Below are 20,984 nucleotides of genomic sequence, written 5' to 3'. Positions count from 1 at the left end.
TTAACTTAGCAGCAGCAGTTCAATGCAATACATAATCTAGCAGAGAGAGAAAACGATAATAAATAAAATAAAACATAATAAGCAAGTAAATCAATTATGTATATTGAATATATTATTTAAAAATGTGCAAAATAAAGAAATACAGTATAGTAAAAAAAGTGGGGTTGTGTCCAAGGGTTCGATGTCCATTTAGGAATCAAATGGCAGAGGGGAAGAAGCTGTTCCTGAATCACTAAGTGTGTGTCTTCAGGCTTCTGTATCTCCTACCTGATGGTAACAGTGAGAAAAGGGCTTCCCTGGGTGCTGGAGGTCTTTAATAATGGACTCTGCCTTTCTGAGACACCGCCCCCTGAAGATGTCCTGGGTACTCTGTAGGCTAGAGTCCAAGATGGAGCTGACTAGATTTACAACCTTCTGCAGCTTCTTTCGGTCCTGTGCAGTAGCCCCTCCATACCAGACAGTGACGCAGCCTGTCAAAATGCTCTCCACAGTGCAACTATAGAAGTTTTTGTGTGTACTTGTTGACGTGTCAAATCTCTTCAAACTCCTAATAAAGTACAGCTGGCCCATCAGCAATGGTGTCAGTTCAATACCTACATATACACCTAAACTTATACTGTTCAAAAAGACACAAATTGAAGCAGCCCATATTATAATTTGTTTTTAAACCAAATTATTTCAGAGATTACTCTCTCTGTGATGCCTTGTCCATTCTTGCCTCCCCACCGATCTCTCTTTCTTTTTCAATCTTTTATTATTGTTATTAATATCAACAAGATAAAATTGATACATAGATAATGGATTACAAACATACATATTTCAACTAAACATGAAAGAATACATAAGCAATGGTTACAGTACAAATGAGTATTCCCAAATCATGGACAAACAATATACAAATAAACAAGGCAAACCTAGGTATATCATAACATATAATAAAAAAACAGAAAAAAGAAAAAGAAACAAAAATATGCAAAAAAAATCTAATAATCTAGTAACTAATAGGGAAAAAAGAAAAAATGGAAAGAGAAAAGAAAAAAAGGGCTGTTTATAATATCTCACAAAAATACAAAATCATCAGTGTCGTCAACTCTGATCCTCTCAACATATATAAAATCAAAACTGGAAAATCAAATAGGCTTGGAACAGGGTCATATTACATCATATGAAAATATCGAATAAATGGTCTCCATATCTTTTCAAATTTAATAGAAGTGTCAAATACACCACTTCTAATTTTTTCTAAATTTAGACATAACATAGTTTGAGAAAACCAATGAAATACAGTAGGAGGATTAATTTCTTTCCAATTCAACAAAATAGATCTTCTAGCCATTAGTGTAAAAAATGCAATCATTCGACAAGCAAAAGAGGATAAATGAAGTGAGTCCATCACTGGTAAACCAAAGATTGCAGTAATAGGATGAGGTTGTAAATCAATGTTCAATACCGCAGAGATAATATCAAAAATATCTTTCCAATATTTTTCCAAAAGCAGACACGACCAGAACATACGAGTTAAAGACGCTATTTCAGACTGACATCTAACACAAATAGGATTTATATAGGAATAAAAATGAGCCAATTTATCCTTGGACATATGAGCCCTATGCACAACTTTAAACTGTATTAGTGAATGTTTAGCACATATAGATGTATTAACTAATTGAAGAATTTTATCCCAATTCTCAATAGGGATAGTAAGGTTAAGTTCTCTTTCCCAATCATTTTTAATCTTATAAAAGGGCTCAGAATGTATCTTCATAATTATGTTGTAAAGTTTTGATATTAGCCTTTTCTGAAAAGGGTTTAGTTCAAACAAATTCTCCAAAGTGCCTGAAGACACAAAATTTGGAAAAGTAGGAAGTAAGTATTTAAGAAATTCCTAATCTGTAAATATCTAAAAAAATGAGATCTAGGCAAATTATATTTATTAGATAATTGCTCAAAAGACATAAAACAGTTATCCAAAAATAAATCAGAAAATCGTAGTAATCCTTTAGTCTTCCAAGCCGAATAAGCTTGATCCATAATAGAAGGATAAAAAAAACAGTTGGATACAATAGGAATATTTAAAACAAACTGAGTCAACCCAAAAAATTTCCGAAATTGAAACCATATACGTAAAGTATGTTTAACTATCGGGTTGTCAATTCGTTTCAGCAATTTAGAAAGAGCATAGGGAAGGGAAGACCCTAAAATAGAACCCAGTGCAAATCCTTGTACAGATTTAATTTCCAGGTTCACCCAATGAGGGCTAAAAGATATATCCCAATCCTTTAACCAACATATCAAATATCGGATATTAACTGCCCAATAATAAAATCTAAAATTAGGCATTGCTAATCCACCTTCCTTCCTTGCCTTCTGTAAATATATTTTACCTAACCTAGGATTTTTATTCTGCCATATATATGAGGAAATTTTTGAATCAACATTAGCAAAAAAATATTTCGGAATAAAAATTGGTACCGCTTGAAATATATATATAAAAACTTGGGTAAAATAACCATGTTAATAGCATTAATCCGACCTATCAGAGATAAAGATAGTGGTGACCACTTAGTAAACAAACATTTAATCTGATCGATTAAGGGTAAAAAATTAACCTTAAATAAGTCTTTATAGTTTTTTGTGATTTTAATCCCTAAATAAATAAAAGAGTCATTAACTAATTTAAAAGGTAAGTTTCCATAAATTGGGACCTGTCTATTTAAAAGAAACAATTCACTCTTATTAAGATTTAATTTATACCCGGAAAAATCACTAAATTGAGCCAATAATGATAAAATTGCAGGAACGGATTTCTCAGGATTAGAAACAAATAATAATAAATCATCTGCATATAATGATAACTTATGTATATCTATCCCACGATTAATACCAAGAATATTCTGTGATTCTCTGATAGCAATTGCCAAGGGTTCTAAAGCAATATCAAATAATAGTGGACTAAGAGGACAGCCTTGTCTAGTGTCCCGAAATAAACGAAAAAAGGGAGATCTTTGATTGTTAGTAAGCACCGAGGCTACTGGAGTATGATATATCAGTTTAATCCAGGAAATGAATGTCGGACTAAAATTAAACTTCTCCAGCACATTAAATAAGTATGGCCATTTAACTCTATCAAATGCTTTCTCCGCATCTAATGAAATGACACATTCTGAAGTGCTATGTGAAGGAGTATAAACAATATTCAATAGCCTCCTAACATTGAAAAAAGAATAGTGATTTTTAATAAAACCGATTTGATCTTCCGAAATAATTTGGGGTAATACCTTCTCCAACCTGGATGCCAGTAACTTGGAAAAGATCTTGGAATCTACATTCAATAAGGATATAGGTCTATAGGATGCAGAGTCAGTAGGGTCTTTATCTTTCTTCAATATTAAAGAAATGGAAGCTCTATAAAAAGATTGTGGCAAATTGCCCAATCTAATTGCTTCTTCAAAAACCCTGCCTAACCAATGAGAAAGAGTAGTGGAAAAACATTTAAAAAATTCTACTGTATACCCATCTGAACCTGGTGCTTTCCCAGAATTCATAGAGGAAATAACCCCTTTAATTTCTGCATCCGTAATAGGAGTTTCTAATATTGAAAGATCATCTGATGATAATTTTGGAAAATTCAATTTCCCAAGAAAATCACACATGGTATTACGATCATGAGGGAATTCGGAATGATACAGGGAGGTATAAAAATCTTGAAATGATTTATTTATCTCATCAAGGTTAACTGTCAGATCCCCATTCTGCTGATGGATCTTAGTAATTTGACGTTTAACTAAAGCATTCTTCAATTGACTAGCTAACAGTTTACCCGATTTATCACTATGTATATAAAAATCAGATCTGGTTTTCATTAATTGATTTTCAATCAAAGATGTAAGTAATAAACTATGTTCCGTTTGAAGTTCCACCCTTTGTTTGTAAAGCTCCTTACTAGGAGTAATCGAATATTTCTTGTCAATCTCTTTAATTTTATCAACCAATCAAAGAGTTTCCTACTTAATGCGTTTTCTCAGACCAACAGAGTAAGAGATAATCTGTCCACGTATATATGCTTTAAAAGTATCCCAAAGTGTTCCGCAAGAAATATCATCCATGGAATTAATTGAAAAGAAGAACTAAATCTACCCCCATATCAGCAGAAGACAACTCCGTATATAAAGGATATTAGAAAAATCCACCCGAACTCTAAAGAAATTATAATCACTATACTAAAACCAAACTTCTTAATATAATTGGTAGTAAAAAAAAAGAATATAATCACTAGTAACTTATAAATCGGGTTAAAACCCAAACAAACCAAAAAAAAAATTTAAACTGTGATAATAGATGCATTAGGGTTAGATTGCATTAGATTGCATTATAGGAAGAAGACGAGAGAGAAAAAAAATGGCGAAATCATAAAAAAAACCAAAACTATTTTAAAGAAAAAACCGCCATCTTAGTAAAAAAAATATTCACCTTCAAAGGATTAAAAATTCACCTTCACCTTCAAAGGATTAATAATAATAACCAAAGATAAAGTACAGTGGTTGAAGTAAGTAAAATAAAAAGATTAGTATGTCGAAAAAAAACTTTAACTAGAGTATAAAATATAGAGTAAACTTACACCAATAGCCAGAAAGAAAATCTGGTTTTGGAAATAAAAACCATCTTACACTATCAAAATCACTCATTTATTAGAAATGAGTGTCCGTAACAGTAGGAGAGTTCTCCTTCAGAAAGCTTCTCGCTTCAGAAGTAGAAAGAGAAACCCAAAGTGGAGCATTCGGAGGCGAGATTCTGAGCTTCGCAGGGTATAAGAGCGCCGGTTTTAGATTTTTCTCATAAAATTCAGACATCAGAGGTTTAAAAAGAAGCCTTGCCTTCATTATTTCAGGACTAAAATCTTCTACTAAACGGAAATTGTGATCTTGAAATTTGACCAATCCTACACGCCGAGCCACATGAATAAGTTGCTCCTTAACATGCACATAATGAAATCGGACAATTACAACCGGTGGTTTAGCTGAAACACTCGGTGATTGACGCATAATTCTGTGAGCGCGATCGAGTAATGGAGGACTGTCTGGGAATACAGAAGGGAACACATCCTTTAAAAGTTGAGCAAAGTACTTCATGGGGTCCCCTTGTTCGATACCTTCCGGGAGATCGAGTATGCGTAGGTTCTGTCTTCTGGACCGATTCTCAAAGTCGACACTCTTGGCTTTAAGTGTTTCCACCTGTTTAATCATCGAAAATAAGTTCTGCTGCAGTTTTTCAATTATCAAGTCTCGCTTCCGAGCGTCTTCTTGCAGAGTTGCGATTAGAACTTGCTGCTGGTTAACTACTGAATCCGTCTTATCAATATAATCTTGAAAAGCCTTTATATCTTGTTTAAAAATTTGTCGTTGTTCTTCAAATTTTTGATTTAAAACCTCCAATAACAATTCATAAGTTAATTCGGTACGTTTAGGATCAGACTGCTTCTTTCCGTTCCCATTAGGATTCTTCCCAGGTTCTCGCCCTTTAGATCTAAGAGCCATTTCTGTATTCATTTCTTCAAAATTCACAATAAACTCTTAAAGATAAGTCCAAGAAAATAGCAAGAATCTTTTGGTGTAGGTAAAAATAAGTTAAATAAGGGTGATCATAGGTTAAAAAAAGTAAAGGTTATGGAGCAAATCTGAAACAGTACTCACTCCATGAGCGTCTACTGCTGACTCCCCCCACTGATCTCTCTGCAGGAACTTATCCCTGCAAGCAAAAGTGATACATCGGCCACTTTTCCTCCAATTAGGTCCCCATACAGTCCTTCCAGGTAGGCAACACATTACCTGTGAATCTTCTGGGGTTGTCCATTGTGTCCGGTGCTCCCGATCTGGCTTTCGCTACATTGATGAGACCTGACGTAGACTGGGGGACTGCTTTGTTGAGTACCTTCGCTCCATCTGCTAAAAACATGATTTCCCAGTGGCCAACCATTTTAATTCCAATCTCCATTTTGACACAAGACCATAAGACGTCGGAGTAGAATTAGGCCACTCAGCCCATCTAGTCTGCTGCATGATTTGACCATGACTGATCTATTTCCCTCCCAATTCTCCTGCCTTCTCCCCATAACCTTTAACATGCTGACTTATTAGGAACATATCAACCTCCATCTTAAATATAGTCAATGATTGGGCAGCCACCCGTGGCAACAAATTCCACTGATTCACCACCCTCTGGCTAAAGAAATTCATCTCCATTCTAAACGTATGTCTGTCTGTTTTGAGGCTGTGCCCCCTGGTACTAGACTCCCTCATCTTAGGAAACATCCTCTTTGCATCTACTCTATCGAGGCCCTTCCCTAAGTCCCTTTGCAACTTGGGTTTTTGAACTTTCTCTCTGTGTAGAAAACAGTCCACGTTCAAGTCCATGGCCTCCTCTACTGCCAAGAAGAGGCTATTCTCAGGTTGGAGGAGCATAACCTCATTTTCCATGTGGCTAGCCTCCAAACTGATGGTATGAATACTGATTTTTCTAAGCTCCCCTCCCCGTTCTTCAATTCCCTATTCTGGTTTCCCTTTCACCCCTTCTCTTCACCTATCACTTTCCCCTGGACCCTTCTCCTTCCCTTTCTCTCTCAGTTCACTCTCCTCTCCTATCAGATTCCTCCACTAGCCCTTTACCTTTTCCACCTATCACCTCCCAGTTTCTTAATTCTAACACACCCCACACCCTCCTGGCTTCACCTATCACTTTCTAGCTTCCACCATGCCCCCCTCACCCGCTTCCCCCCTTCCTTTTTATAGAATATCAATTCCAAGAATCCACAACTCCCATTCTGATGAAAGGTAGTCGCCTCAACTGTTTGTCTCTGTAGTTGTCACCTGGCCTGCTGAATATATCTCGCATTTTTCTTTTGATCTCAAATGTTTTCATTTTCAGCACAATATTTTGTTAAAGCTCCCCATGATACAACAACTAGTTTATAATCAAATGTTTCCCACCTCATCAGCAGGATGTAAAATAGTCATTGGGTCTTGGAATTATTACTTCAGTGCATCAAGTCAACATCAGCTCTCTGTTCACTCATTCAGCCAATCACATTACCTACTTTCCCACACATGTTTATAAGCTGATTTCCTTCAAGTGCTATGCCAATTTCCTTTGGAAATCATTGATTGCCCATGTTTATAGGAGCAAGCTATCAGCTCTTGCTAAACAAAGTTCTACCTCACATTCCAAGCTAACCTTTTTACTGAAACAACCCCAGATTTTCCAACCAAATTTGTAGCTCTACTCCTGGAAACACCTTCACAAATCTGATCAGCATACAAAGGCTTCAGTTTCTTAAGTGTGATGACCAGAACAGTATGCATACTTTATAAAACATTCAACACAACATTCCTAGTGTTGTACTTTATACATGGCATCCAAGATTCTTACACTTTACCATCTATTCTTAATACAATCAAAGATCTACACAAATGAATCTCCAGGTTTCCTGGTTCCAGTCCACTTTCAGGTTGTGCCTTCAAGTCTGTGTTGTCTCTCCCCGTCAACAGGAGCAAAACGGCAAACTTCATATTTTCTCCTTTGTTAAACGTCCATGTTCACTTTCTATAATATGAGATCTAGGAAACTCTCAACATTCATTCCCTAACAACATTAGTAACTCTTTAAGCACAGAATCCAATCTGAAATGATTTTATCTGAATAGCAGCATTCTGAAATTCCCACAGAATGTAAGAAATACAAACAAAAGGGTTTCATTTAATCAAAACCCTGTTGTTTGTATTTCCTACTCAGAAACTATTCCCACTTTTAGATGAACATACTAACCAGGTTCAATCACAAACTACTTGGCAATTTTGGTTTTTGACGGCAATCCAGAGTTGCCCCTCTGAGCAATCCAGACTTGCCCCCTTTCCACTGAAAGGGCCAGGCCACAGAGTGATTCAGCGAGTACACAGTGATAGTAATATCAGTGCTCTGAAAGACATCATGAATTCTCTCAGCAACTTTATTCCAGCTGAGTTTGTCCAATCCACATCCAATCCTGTAAAGAAAGAAAGCAGTCCATGCCAGTGATTTTTGGCTTCAAATGATACAGTCTATGTAAAAGAAGTCAATGCAACCCCACACTTTCAAACACTGCAAAAAAGATCCTGCCTTTAGATAGCTGAGCATTTAAAAAAAAATCTCGCATTTGTACATAACAATTTTGCATTAACATGCAACACCCAGCTTGCATTATATTTCTCCCCCATCCCCATTAATATTTTGCTCAGTTACCTAGACCAGGGTATTCTATTACCTGGGCATTGAGATGCGGGTGACTTGATGATTGATACAGTGTCTCTTCATGGCCTCCAAGCTGCTCTGTAGACTTTCATAAGTTGGCTTTTGGAAGGCTCTCTTTTTAGTAATCTGTGCAATAATAATCCCACTTAATATTAACCAATTACTCTTTGATTAATAAAGAGTGAAACATTAAAGTGGTTATTTGTTCAAGGTAAAGGCAAGGCACTCTCTCAATTAAATAGTATATAAATAGTTTGGAAATGTAATAACAAAAATCAATTTGATTGCTGAAGCATATTCTAACATTGGATATCTTAAAACAATTCTCACGAGCTCTGAATTCTCAAATCAGAAATGAAGATCAACTTTCGCAGCCATCCTTGTCCTTCTTGGTGTTGGAAGGAAGCGTTGGAAGTGCATCGGAATGGTGTTGGTGAGTAACACCATACGTATCACAGCCAGCGTGTGCACCAGTGGAGGAAGGTACTGTTTTAAGAACAACAGCTGCTATTCACTTTCACCTCGGACGGAGAGATTCTCATCCAGGCAGGTAAAGTCACTCATTCTGGCAAGAGGAGAGTATTCCACAATGTCCTTAAGTCGTGCCTTCTAGGTCAAGGGAAGGCTTTGGGGTGGTACTTGAGTCAGTGACCACATGATATTCAGCCTCTACACAGCATTTGTGGCATTTGCTTTGGGTCAGGGCTCTGAGGCGTTGGTAGGGGACTTCAGGGTGGCAATGCTTTGAATGGCAAGTGATGTTACTACTTGATCACACATATGAACTGAATCTTGATTATCTTTCACAGAGACAACGGATAGCAATATTAGAAATGGAAATGCATTTGAACATTGTGGAATTAATACTCTTTCTACATCTGATCTAATGATGGGCAGGAAAGTCACTGATGGTTGAGCCTATAGAAGAATTTCTGCAGCAAGGCTAATCGCTGAAAGGTCACAACACCAAAGCCTAGTCTAAATAGACAGAGAAATCCAGCTAGCTTCTCCAAAGCCATCCCTCAACTCCCCAGAAACTAGCCTGCTGAATTTTGGGGAAAAATTACCAATGCTACCCACTTATTCCCCTTATAGTACATTCCACACACTGATTACTTGCTCTACAAAATACTTTCATATCACTTTTGGTTCCTGTGCCTGTTCCTTTTGTCTTGTTTGCTGACTCCCTTCTGCCAATGGGAACTGTTTCTCTTAATGACAAGCCCATAATCTTACACTATCATACTAGAGGAACTCAGCAGATCAGGCCACAAGAGTCAATGCCAACCTTCAGGGTGTCGACTGAAAACACTGACCGATTATTCCTCTCCTTAGAGGCTGCCTGATCTTGCGAGTTGCTCCAGCATTTTGTGTTGTCTGGATTTGCAGTACCTGCAGAATCCCTTGTGTGTCTATGACACTATCAAACTCCTTTTGAAAGTTAATGAACTACATTCACAGGATGTTACTTTAGCCAAAAAAAAGCAATCAAGTCAGTTGCCTAAACAAATTAACTCTGAATCCCAAGTCAAGTCAAGTCAAGTCAAGTCACTTTTATTGTCATTTTGACCATAACTGCTGGTATAGTACATAGTAAAAATGAGACAACGTTTCTCAGGACCATGGTGTTACATGACACAGTACAAAAACTAGACTGAACTATGTAAAAAAAAACAACACAGCTCCAAACTTTGAATGACTGCCTATTTAATCTGTTACTCCGACAACTATTTTTAAACAAAGGTGTAAAATTTGCAGTCTTATAACCCTCTGGCACCATGGTTGAACCAAATCATTTGGCATCAAATTTCTTTCCCTACTTTCTTTGGAAATCTCGGATGTTTCCCTTGCAGACCTGTATTTATCCACTAAATCACAGAAACAGCATGGGCTTTCCTCAGGTCCTCCCATTTTCTCCCACATCATAGTTTAACTGGCCACTACTAGAACATGCTCCTTATATACAAATGAAAGATAGAATTGCTGACAAATCAATTACAATGTAAACTGGTGCCCAAAGGAAATGGGACTGCTGTGAATTGGCTTAAGACAGGTAGGCTGAATGACTTGTCTTACAAGGATATGGAAAAGGAAATGTTTCAAAAACACAGTCTGTGTGGGTTTTATTGTCCACACCATGGCAGGAAAAAAAATAAAAATACAGAATACTGTGACATTAAAATTGCTTATATAATATACTGGGACAAGCCCAAATGAAGCCTGTTATACCAGATTGAACTTGGCACAAAAATATACCAAATGTAAATTGGCACTAAGTGAACATTAAAGCTAAGATTTGTTATTTAAAGACAATCAGATCACAAATGTTTCATTACCAAACACTGAAATGTTACTGTCAACCAGGGAGCTTCAGTCACTTGAATTTAGTCATAAGCAAATGATAGAGATGCATTTTGGAATTTTTGTCAAACCAGAAAACAATGCTATTATTATATGTCTGATCTTGTGCAAAACAATTTATTGCCTTGAAAAATTCTGGGAGGCAGGGGCATCATGAGTGAACCTGATGGCGGGCAGGCTGCAGGATAGGGCACGAGCCCATGTCCAACTCCAATTCACTGATCAAGGTTTCCATTGTGCACCAATTAAAGTGACAAGAGAGATTGAAACATCGAGTCTGGTGCAGAGGGTGAGTATCAGCTGCCCGTCTTTTGGTCACTCTGCTACTGGACAGGGGAGAGCCACCCACTGTGGCCAGAGTGTGTTGCCCAGGTTTTCTGTGTTTTGGATGTGGACTTGGACTATAGACTTTTTTCAGTCTAATTTTTTTAAAAAATACTTCATATAGTGAGAAATTCTAGTGCTTGAATTACCAGATAGTAAATGTATCTTTGGTTTCTCTTCAGCACTGCCACTTCTCCAGTCTTCTTCTCTGTGAAGCAAAGAAAAGTTGGTCATTTTAGTAACAGGTTTATCAAGAACACAAGAAAAAGCAGAATTAGACCAACTTAGTCCTTTTTGCCAAGTCTACCATTCAACAACGTGATGGCTCAGCACTACTTTCCTGCACCAACTCCATAATATTGGAAAATCCGGTGCTGATAAATCTCAAATGATGGACTAGGCCTTCATAGACTTCTTTGGTAGTGAATTCCAAGATTTGGGGGGGAAAAAAAACACATGTATTTGGCTAATCCCTTGCTGTCTGAATCCGACACCCCAAGAAGTAGAAATATCAACTCTACATCCAACCCCATCTGGAATTTCCTCTCATTCTAGAGTATGGGCCTGGTCAGTTTCACCATTCCTCATGTGAAACCTACCAACACAGAAAACAACCTCTTATTACGCTCTTGTGCCCTACTCACCTGACTCGAAAAAGATGGCCAAGATAAAAACCAACCATGAGATGTAAGAGTTTCAGTCATAAAATAATAAGAATAGTAGTAGAGATCGGCCATTTACACCTTCCACCGTCATTTAAGGATAGCATACAACAGGAATGGCTTTTAGCCCCCTCAGCCACTCAATATAATGGCTGATCTTCTACCACACATTATTTTAATACCCATCTCCACATCCTTCAATTCCTCTAACATCCAAAAACCAGATTGATACTATTTTTGAAAACATTCACAGAACTTATTCTGCCAATAGAAGAGACAATCAACAGCTTCCCTCTCTCTGAGTGAATAAATTCCTCATTGAGTCTCGAAAATGCCCCACCCAAGACTAATCATCCCCCTCAGGACTACCCAGCTAGGTGGAACATCCTACATCCACTCTTGTGCCCTTTAAGAGGCTTCAGAAAGGACACTCAAGAGGCACCCGTCAAAAGGCTCTCAATCCTGGGCCCTGTTTGGCAAATATTTGCTGTGATTTAGCAACTGACCCTTCATAGCTATACCAGCTAGTGGAGTGGTGTCTCAGCAACAACCTGGCACTCAATGTCAGAAAGACAAAAGAGATGATTGTCGACTTAGGAAGGGTAAGATGAAGGAACACATACCAATCCTCATAGATGGATCAGAAGTGGAGAGAGTGAGCAGTTTCAAGTTCCTGGGTGTCAAGATCTCTGAGGATCTAACCTGGTCTCAACATATCGACGCAGCTACAAAGGCGGCAAGACAGCGACTATACTTCATTGGGAGGTTGAAAAGATTCGGCATGTCAACAAATACACTCAAAAACTTCTATAGATGTACCGTAGAGAGCATTCTGACGGGCTGCATCATATCTGCTATGGGGGGGGGGGTGCTACTGCATAAGACCAAAAGAAGCTGCAGAGGGTTGCAAATTTAGCCAGGTCCATCTTGGGTACTAGCATACAAAGTAGCCAGGACATCGTCAAGGAGCAGTGTCTCAGAAAGGCAACACGCATTATTAAGGACCTCCAGCACCCAGGGCATGCTCGTTTCTCACTGTTACCATCAGGTAGGAGGTACAGAAGCTTGAATGCACACACTCAACGATTCAGGAACAGCTTCTTCCCCCCCGACATCTGATTTATAAATGGACATTGAACCGTTGGACACTACTTCACTTTTTCAATATATATTATTTCTGTTTTTGCATAATTTTTAATCACTGATATACATATAATATAATTGATTTATTTTCTTCTATATTATGTATGGTATTGATCTGAATTTTTGAATTAATTGAATTTTGAATTGACTTTATTACTTATATCTTTCATATACATTAGAAGTAACTATCTACACATTACGTCTCCATCCAAATATGCAAAGTGCAATTTAGAGTAATTTGTAATAAATAGCATGTACAACAGGACTTTCAATATAACATAGAAATACAGTTGTATCAGCGTGAATTAATCAGTCTGATGCCCTGGTGGAAGAAGCCGTCCTGGAACCCGTTGGTCCTGTTTTTATGCTGCGGTACCCGTTTCCCGGATGGTAGCATCTGGAACAGTTTATAGTTGGGGTAACTTGGGTCCCCAATGATCCTTCAGGCCCTTTTGACACACCTGTCTTTGTAAATGTCCTGAATAGTGGGAAATTCACATCTATGGATGCACTGGGCTGTCCGCACCACACTCTGCAGAGTCCTGCGATTGAAGGAAGTACAGTTCCCATACCAGGCAGTGATACAGCCAGTCAGGATGCTCTCAATTGTGCCCTGATAGAAAATTCTTAGAATTTGGGGAGCCATACCAAACTTCTTCGACCATCTGAGGTGGAAGAGGCATTGTTGGGCCTTTTTTTAAAATCACACAGCCGGTATGTACAGACCACATGAGATCCTCGGTGATGTTTATGCTGAGGAACTTAAAGTTGTTCACTCTCTCAACCCCAGATCCATTGATGTCACTAGGGGTTAGCCTGTCTCCATTCCTCCTGCAATCCACAACCAGCTCCTTTGTTTTTGCAACATTGAGGGAGAGATTGTTTTCTTGACACCTCTGTGTCAGGGTGATGACTTCTTCTCTGTAGGCTGTCTCGTTATAATTTGTATTGTCAGCACATTTAATTAGCATATTGAAGCTGTAGGTGACGACACAGTCAGAGGTATACAGCGAGTAAAGGAGGGGGCTTAGGACACATCCCTGAGGGGCACCTGTGTTGAGGGTCAGAGGGGCAGAGGTGAGGGAATCCAATTTTACCACCTGCAAGCAATCTAACAGGAAGTCCAGGATGCAGCTGCACAAGGCAGGGTGAAGGCTGAGGTCTCTGAGCTTCTTATCAAGCTTGGAGGGAATTATGGTGTTGAATGCTGAACTGTAGTCCAAGAACAGTATTCTCATAATAGTATCCCTCTCCTCCAGATATACAAAGACGATATGTAGAGCAGTGGCTATTGTGTCTGTCAATCGGTTGTGTCAGTAGGCGAATTGTTGGGGTCTAGAGTGGGTGGTAGCAATCCTTCACCAGCCTCTCAGAGCATTTGCTTATTATTGAGCTGAGTGCAACAGGACGCCAGTTGTTCAGGCATGTTACCTTGGTCTTTTTCGTACAGGGACGATGGTGGATGTTTTGAAGCAGGAGGGCATTCTACACTGGGAGAGGGAGAGATTAAAAATGACTATAAACACATCTGCCAGTTGTGCCGCACACATCCTGAGTATCCGCCCTGGGATGCTGTCCGGTCCGGCAGCCTTGTGACTGTCCACTCATTGGAAACTGCTGCTAAGTTAACAAACTTCACCAGACATGCCAGTGATAATAAGCCTGATTCTGATTCTTTGGGGATGGCAACAATATTGTACTGACTACTCTAATCTCAGCCCTATAGAATAAGCCCTTTTCCCCCAATTCCCTTTATCTAAAGGATTTATCATTACTCACAGAAGCGGAGTCAATGGCAATTTTGTTATAAAAATCTGTGCAAATATGAGACAATAGATTTAACAATAATCAGATGAAGAACTACCAGTAACCCTGAATAAATCCTGAGCAAGCAATTCTGAAAAGGGACCTCTAGTACAATACTCCATAACCTATAAATCTGTGAAACTTTTCTTTTAAAAACCGGATTTTAATCTAATATAAAATGTTTCCTTTGACGTCCACATACACACACAGGAGAATAGAGCACAGGCCAACAATGAAAGAACTTAACCAAATATTTTTTCATCAGTCACAGGAATATTTGGTTTAAGTTTTAGTGTCAAACCAAGATGAACCAAGTTCGAACAGTAAACAATCTCTTACTCTGGTTCCGTAGCTCGGCAACGGATTGAAACTTATTTCTGAACGTAACTGCGATCCCTGCTCCCATACGGCAGTCCTCACTGATACAGTGTGCCAGTGATTCTTCTGCTGGACATTCGAACAGATCACCAGTCACGTACGAGATAGCAAAGCCCTATGATGGCAAAGAAAATTAGTTACAGCAATGGCCCAGTATCTTATTCCACCAGAATTCACCACTTATATAGTTATTTTCACCATCAAAAGCATACCTAATTTGCATAATCATCGTCTGCCATGTCATATGACATGGGTGATCATGGTCTTTCCATGACACTAATTGTTCTTGGCAAATTTTTCTACAGAAGTGCCTTCTTTTGGGCATTCTCTTTACAAGGCAGGGGGACCGCAACCATTATCAACGTTCTTCAGAGATTGTCTGCCTGGCATCAGTGGTAGCATAACCAGGACTTGTGATACACACCAACTGCTCGTATAGCCATCCACCACCTTCTCCGTAGCTTCACATGACTCTGATTGGGAGGCTAAGCAGATGCTACACCTTGGCCAAGGGTGACCTGCAGGCTGGCGGAGGGAAGGAGCACCTTACACCTCCTTTGGTAGAGACGCATCTCCACCCCACCATGCAAAGTAATTTGCAGGTTGGCAAAAAGGTCAATTCCCAACATCAACAACCCAAAAGGTGTTTCGTATCGCCAAGTTTAAGCAACATTTTCCATTTAAAGATTTGTTAACATAAATGTTGGATTCTTTACAGGAGCATTTATGAATTTTGCACCAAAACAGATGGAGACATGTCACATGTCTCACAGCCCAGGTTCAGATCCAAATCTGACTCTTGGTGCTTGTCTATGTGGAGGTTTACCTTCAGTGACTAAACAGATACTCTCCAGTTTCCTCTGACATCCCAATGACATGTTTACTGAAAGAGTAACTGACCAACCTAAGATCCAGGGGGGAGTTGATTTTAAAGTGCATACAATAAAATGAGAGTAGTGTATTTTAAAAATGTTTATTTGGCAATACAGCACAGAGTAGGCCCTTCCAGCCCTCTGAGTCCTGCTGACCCAGCAAGCACCTGACAACACCGATTTAACTCCAACCTAATCATGGATGAATTTACAATGACCAATTAACGTACCCAGTACGTCTTTGGACAGTGGGAGGAAACCTTAGCATTCCATGCACTTCGTGGGGAGGACATACAGGTTCCTTACAGATGAGGCCAGAATTGAACACTCAGCTCCGATGCTCAAAACTGTAAGAGCATTGCACTAACTAGGGTTAACATGACACCCACAGGATGGTGTAAATGACTGCTTGATAATTGGCAAGGACTTACTGGACCAAAGACCAGTTCCAATGCTGTCCACCTGACACAAGGAGGCAAATGCATGTGAGTGTTCATTTCAAGAGGACTTAAACCTAAAAGCAGGGAAATAATACCGGCACTCTATAAGAAATTGGTTGGAATGCACTTGGGAAAGCCCTACCTGGAGTACTGAGAGCAATTTTAGGCCCTTTATCTAAGAAAGGATGTACTGACATTGGAGAGGGTCAAGAAGAGGTTCATGAGAATGGTCCAGGGGTGAAAAGGTTAACATATCAGGAATGTATGATGGCTCCTGGTCTGTAGTCGCTGGAGTTCAGAAGAATTGGGGGGGGGGGGGGGGTACCTCATTGAAAGCTATCAAATGTTGAAAGGGCTACATAGAGTGGATGTAGGAAGGATGTTTCCTATGGTGGTTGAATCTAGGACCAGAGGGCAGAGGGACATCCATTTAGAATATAGATGGTGAATATTTTAGTCAGGGGATGGTGAGTCTGTGGAATTCATTGCCACAGATGGACGTGGAGGCCAAGCCATTGGGTATGTCTAAAGCAGAGGGTTGAGAGGTTCTGGATTAGTCAGACAATCAGAAGGGTACAGGGAGAAGGTGGGAGAATGGGATTGAGAAAGATAACAAATCTGCCATTACTGAATGCCAGAGCAGACTTGATGGGCCAAATGGCCTAATTCTGCTCCTATGTCTTATGGCTATTATGATAGACGATAATAATTTGGTCAGAAATGGCCTTAAGGACCCTTTAAAAAAATTTAAGGGAATTTCCAGGAAGTTCAGGGTGTGAGCAACTGCTGAAGATATGGCCAAAGCAAAGGTTGATGGGTCAGAACTGGAGAAGCACTGAAGTCTTGGCATTATATCATTAGTCTTACATTATGATGAACTTCTTTTGGTTCCTTAATCAAGTAAAATGGAACGTATTTTTAAGCAGATTATGATTACTTTCGCATACTCACATTGTGCTTTGGTGCTCTCTCAATACAATCCATCCTTTTGGTCATTCTACCTGCTTAAGATAACAGGAGTGTTTATTTAACTACAAAATTCTCCTGCTCCTGCCTGATTATCTACTGCTACTGGAAGGGCTGAGACGCAGTGTACTCCAGCACTGGCCTTTAGCTGCTCAAACTTCCCTCCCCTCCTCACTTTATAAAGAAAAGATCAGAACATTCAGCCCATCCAGTCTGTCCCACCCTTCAACCAAGCTTGACTGATAGATTATCCCAATCGCCTGCATTCTCCCTTGATGCCCTTACTAATCAAGAATCTATCAACTTCTGCTTTAAATATACCCAATGACTTGTCCTCCACAGCCGCCCGTGGCAACGAATTCCACAGATTCACCACCCTCTGGCTAAAGAATTCTAAATGAACATGTATTTCTTTAGTTTTTTTTTCATTAACTTTGCTTTGCTAACCTGTCAAATTTCAATTATTATATTCCTGCAAACCCCGTTAGCACATTGTATGTATATATATATATTTTTTTTTTAATTGAGACACAGTCCCTCGAGCTGCACCACCCAACAACCCTTAATTTCACTTAGCCTAATCATGGGACAATTTACACTGACTGATTAACCTACCAACTGGTAAGTTTTTGGACTGTGGTAGGAAACTGAAGCACCTGGAGGAAACCCATGAGGTCACGGGGCAAATGTATAAACCCCTTACAGACAGCAGCAGGCTGTAAACCCAGGTCGCCGGTACTGTAAAGCATTGTGATAACCACTATGCTAATGTGCTTAAATGCTTTGCAAACAACTGTGGGATATTATTGAAACCTTCAACAAAGCTGTACTATTCTATGCTCAATGTATATCCTCATCCAATATGGGAAAGACTTAAAAAACATTCTTACAAACTCCTACAGAAAACTTTATTACAAGTTAAGCTACTGATCTAGGCATTTTGGACAGACAAATACCACCTTTCTTTGCTCAATTTAGTGGATAACTTTGGTTGCTTTGCGGTGCTGCAGAGAAGATATGATCACTGAAAAGCTAGAGCTGAGTGTTTTGAAACTCAGGTAGGGCAAAGAATTTAAAAATCAAACACAAGGAAATCTGCAGATACTGGAAATTCAAGTAATGCACACAAAATACTGGTGGAACGCAGCAGGCCAGGCAGCATCTACAGGAAGAAGCACTGTCGACGTTTCCGGCCGAGACCCTTTGTCAGGATTAACTGAAAGGTCTTGACAAAGGATCTCAGCCCGAAACGTCATCTGTGCTTCTCCCAAGAGATGCTGCCTGGCTTGCTGCATTCCACCAGCATTTTGTGTGTGTTGCTAGGGCAAAGAATACCTGCCACAAATTGATCTTATGAAATCATAGGCACCAAGATCTTCCACAGCGGGCTCGGGCTGGCTGTGGGAAGGAGAACGCAGCAGGACCCTGATGATGGGGACAGAGCAGGAACACGGAAGGGCACGATTTGAAACAAATCACAGATGAAAAAATTGGAGCCAGGATCTTTTATCAGGGAACCTATTAAAACATAAAAAATAATTTTCCTTAAGAAGAACCTTTTATTAAAAAAATAACACATTTAAATTTAAACAAGTTTTCAGATAAGGCCATTCCATTGAATCCTACGTCGATCTATTCCTGCAATTTTTTAATGCCTGTTCCCATTCCCCGACCCCAAACTCAATGAGAACACTTGAGCAACTTTAAAAGGGGGCGTGCCCAGCAAATGAACCAATACAGAACAGCCGCTAGCAGAAAACCCGTTGGAATTAACGTCAGAGGGACAGTTAAAGATGCCGCGCAGTTTACAACGGTCTAATACACACACAATGCTGGAGGAACTCAGCAGGCCAGGCAACATCTATGGAAACGAGTAAACAGTCGACGTTCAGGGTCGAGAACCTTATTCAGGACTGGGAAGGGAGGGGAGAAGTCGGGCTCTTCTCTCGATGCTGCCTGCCCTGAGTTTCTTCTAGCATTTTGTGTGCGTTGCTTTCGATTTCTAGCGTCTGCAGACTTCCTCGTGTTTACCAAGGGCCCCGAGGTGGACTCCCGAGCCTTCTGTCCCCGGGGAGGGGAGGGGGCTGTATAGTTGCACCGCACGTTGCTCCGGGCTTCATGGGTGTAGGCAAGAGGTACTGTGACCCAACCCGATATCTACTGCGTGTTTCCGCGGCGCCTTCTCCGAGCGATGAAGATCTTGTTGGTAAGGGCGCCGCTGCGCGGGTCGCCGAAGTCCCGCAACGGATCGGGTCGAGGAGTTGAACCAACCTGCCGGTACGGCTTGGGGTGGGGAGATGACCGCATCAACCCAGCCCTACCTGCCGCTCTAAAATCGTATCCTTAGCCCAGCCTCCCCGCCGCCCGCCCAAAGCGGTAAACGGAAGAGAAATACCGTAGATGACGGAGTCAGACTGTAAACCAACTGAAAATTAAAGGACTGGAAGGGTCCAGCACGGCCGGCCAGCGCCACTGGAAAGGAGACAATGTTGGCCTTCCTGCCGCGGCGTTTTCTGTTTTCGTTCAGGATGCCCCAGGTGGAAGCCGCACAGAGATCTTTCAGCAACAGAAAATGTGCGGGCAGCAGCAATGCGGAGTTTCCGCTCACTTAGATGACGTTGGAGCCGCTGAATCGTGTTCTTCCTCTCGATTCGGACTGCGTCAGTTTACAGGCTCAGGAATATTGCAATCTTAAAAACTAAAAACTAAATTTTATCACATACACTAGCTCCGACCACTGCACAGCCCACTGCCTCATTCTGTTCGCCGTTTCGATAACTTCTGATTATTTTTACAAATATTAATTGCTACGGAAGGAATAAATCTGCCAGGCGTTACGTTTACGTGGGTAAAAATGTGGCAGGTTTCGTTTAAATAAATTTTGGGACTGGCGTGAAAGCATCTCCTCTTGAAATTATTGCTTCCAAAAAGTAATAGAGTTGACCTCCTGAAAGTGGAACGTTAATTTTTAGTTTAAAATATGTACAAAATGAATTTTCCCGCAAGCTCCGTGTGAAACGAATGCCAGTTTTATATAAGTAAAAACTAGGTTATTCTCAAGGTGAGGCTTGAATTGCTACAGTTACCGAAATGGTTGTAGATCGGAACGTGTGGGAACGTCTCGCCTTTTATCTCTCACAAAATGCTGGAGGAACTCAGCAAGCCGGGCAGCATCTGCGGGAAAGAGTGTGGTCTCGAAATTGGGTCTGAAACGCCGACTGTACTCTTTTACATAGATGCTGCCGGGCTTGCCGAGTTCCCCCCCCCTCCCCAGCATCTTGTTTGTGATCTTTTAATTCTAGACGTTTTGTGGACTTGGGGGAGGGGGGGGGGAATGTAAACATTAGCAAGTAAATACTTCTTAAAAGTTACAAGAGTAGCAAGTTTTTTTTATCCATAATGACAGATGAAGTTCTTTTAACTCAACAACTATATTATTTTTATTAACAAAATATGCTTTATTCAAAATTAAAATTATTTACAATAAACATTCGATGACTCTCAATCCTTTACAGACATTTCCACTACATTCTATACATTTCCACACGTTCAGCCACACAGGTGGCCCTATGTTGGTTCATCTTTAAACACCACTGTTAAAGGTTAAACTCCCCGCCACCCTACCCCTTCCACTCCCGCGGGAGAAGAACCCTAGACTGTGGTCCTTCCCCACCGGGCCCTTGCGGTGGCTGCACCGAGTTTGAGTGCGTTCCTCAGCACGTACTCCTGCAGCCGAGAATGTGCCAGTCGAC

General features: G+C 40.1%; 1 protein-coding gene across 2 annotated transcripts; it reads right to left on the bottom strand.

The window, feature by feature from the left end:
- Window positions 1–1,299: 1,299 nt before the first annotated feature.
- On the bottom strand, window positions 1,300–20,655 carry LOC132395743 (ADP-ribose glycohydrolase OARD1-like). Of its 2 annotated transcripts, none has more exons than XM_059972715.1 (6): window positions 19,628–20,655; window positions 17,218–17,270; window positions 14,916–15,069; window positions 11,115–11,173; window positions 8,294–8,406; window positions 1,300–8,035 (listed from the first exon to the last, which is right to left on the bottom strand). In XM_059972715.1, the coding sequence occupies exons 2-6, from the start codon at window positions 17,260–17,262 to the stop codon at window positions 7,828–7,830; spliced, it is 579 nt and encodes a 192-aa protein (XP_059828698.1). In that variant the 5' UTR covers window positions 17,263–17,270; window positions 19,628–20,655; the 3' UTR covers window positions 1,300–7,827. The 2 variants fall into 2 exon arrangements, with proteins under 2 accessions (XP_059828698.1, XP_059828699.1); XM_059972716.1 differs by having other exon boundaries at window positions 17,218–17,267.
- Between the last annotated feature and the right edge of the window lie 329 nt (window positions 20,656–20,984).

The sequence above is a fragment of the Hypanus sabinus genome, chromosome 6 (genome assembly GCF_030144855.1).
Source record: "Hypanus sabinus isolate sHypSab1 chromosome 6, sHypSab1.hap1, whole genome shotgun sequence".
Taxonomy (NCBI): Eukaryota; Metazoa; Chordata; class Chondrichthyes; order Myliobatiformes; family Dasyatidae; genus Hypanus; species Hypanus sabinus.
Note: the sequence above shows the minus strand (reverse complement) of the source record. Positions and strands in the feature narration are given on the sequence as shown.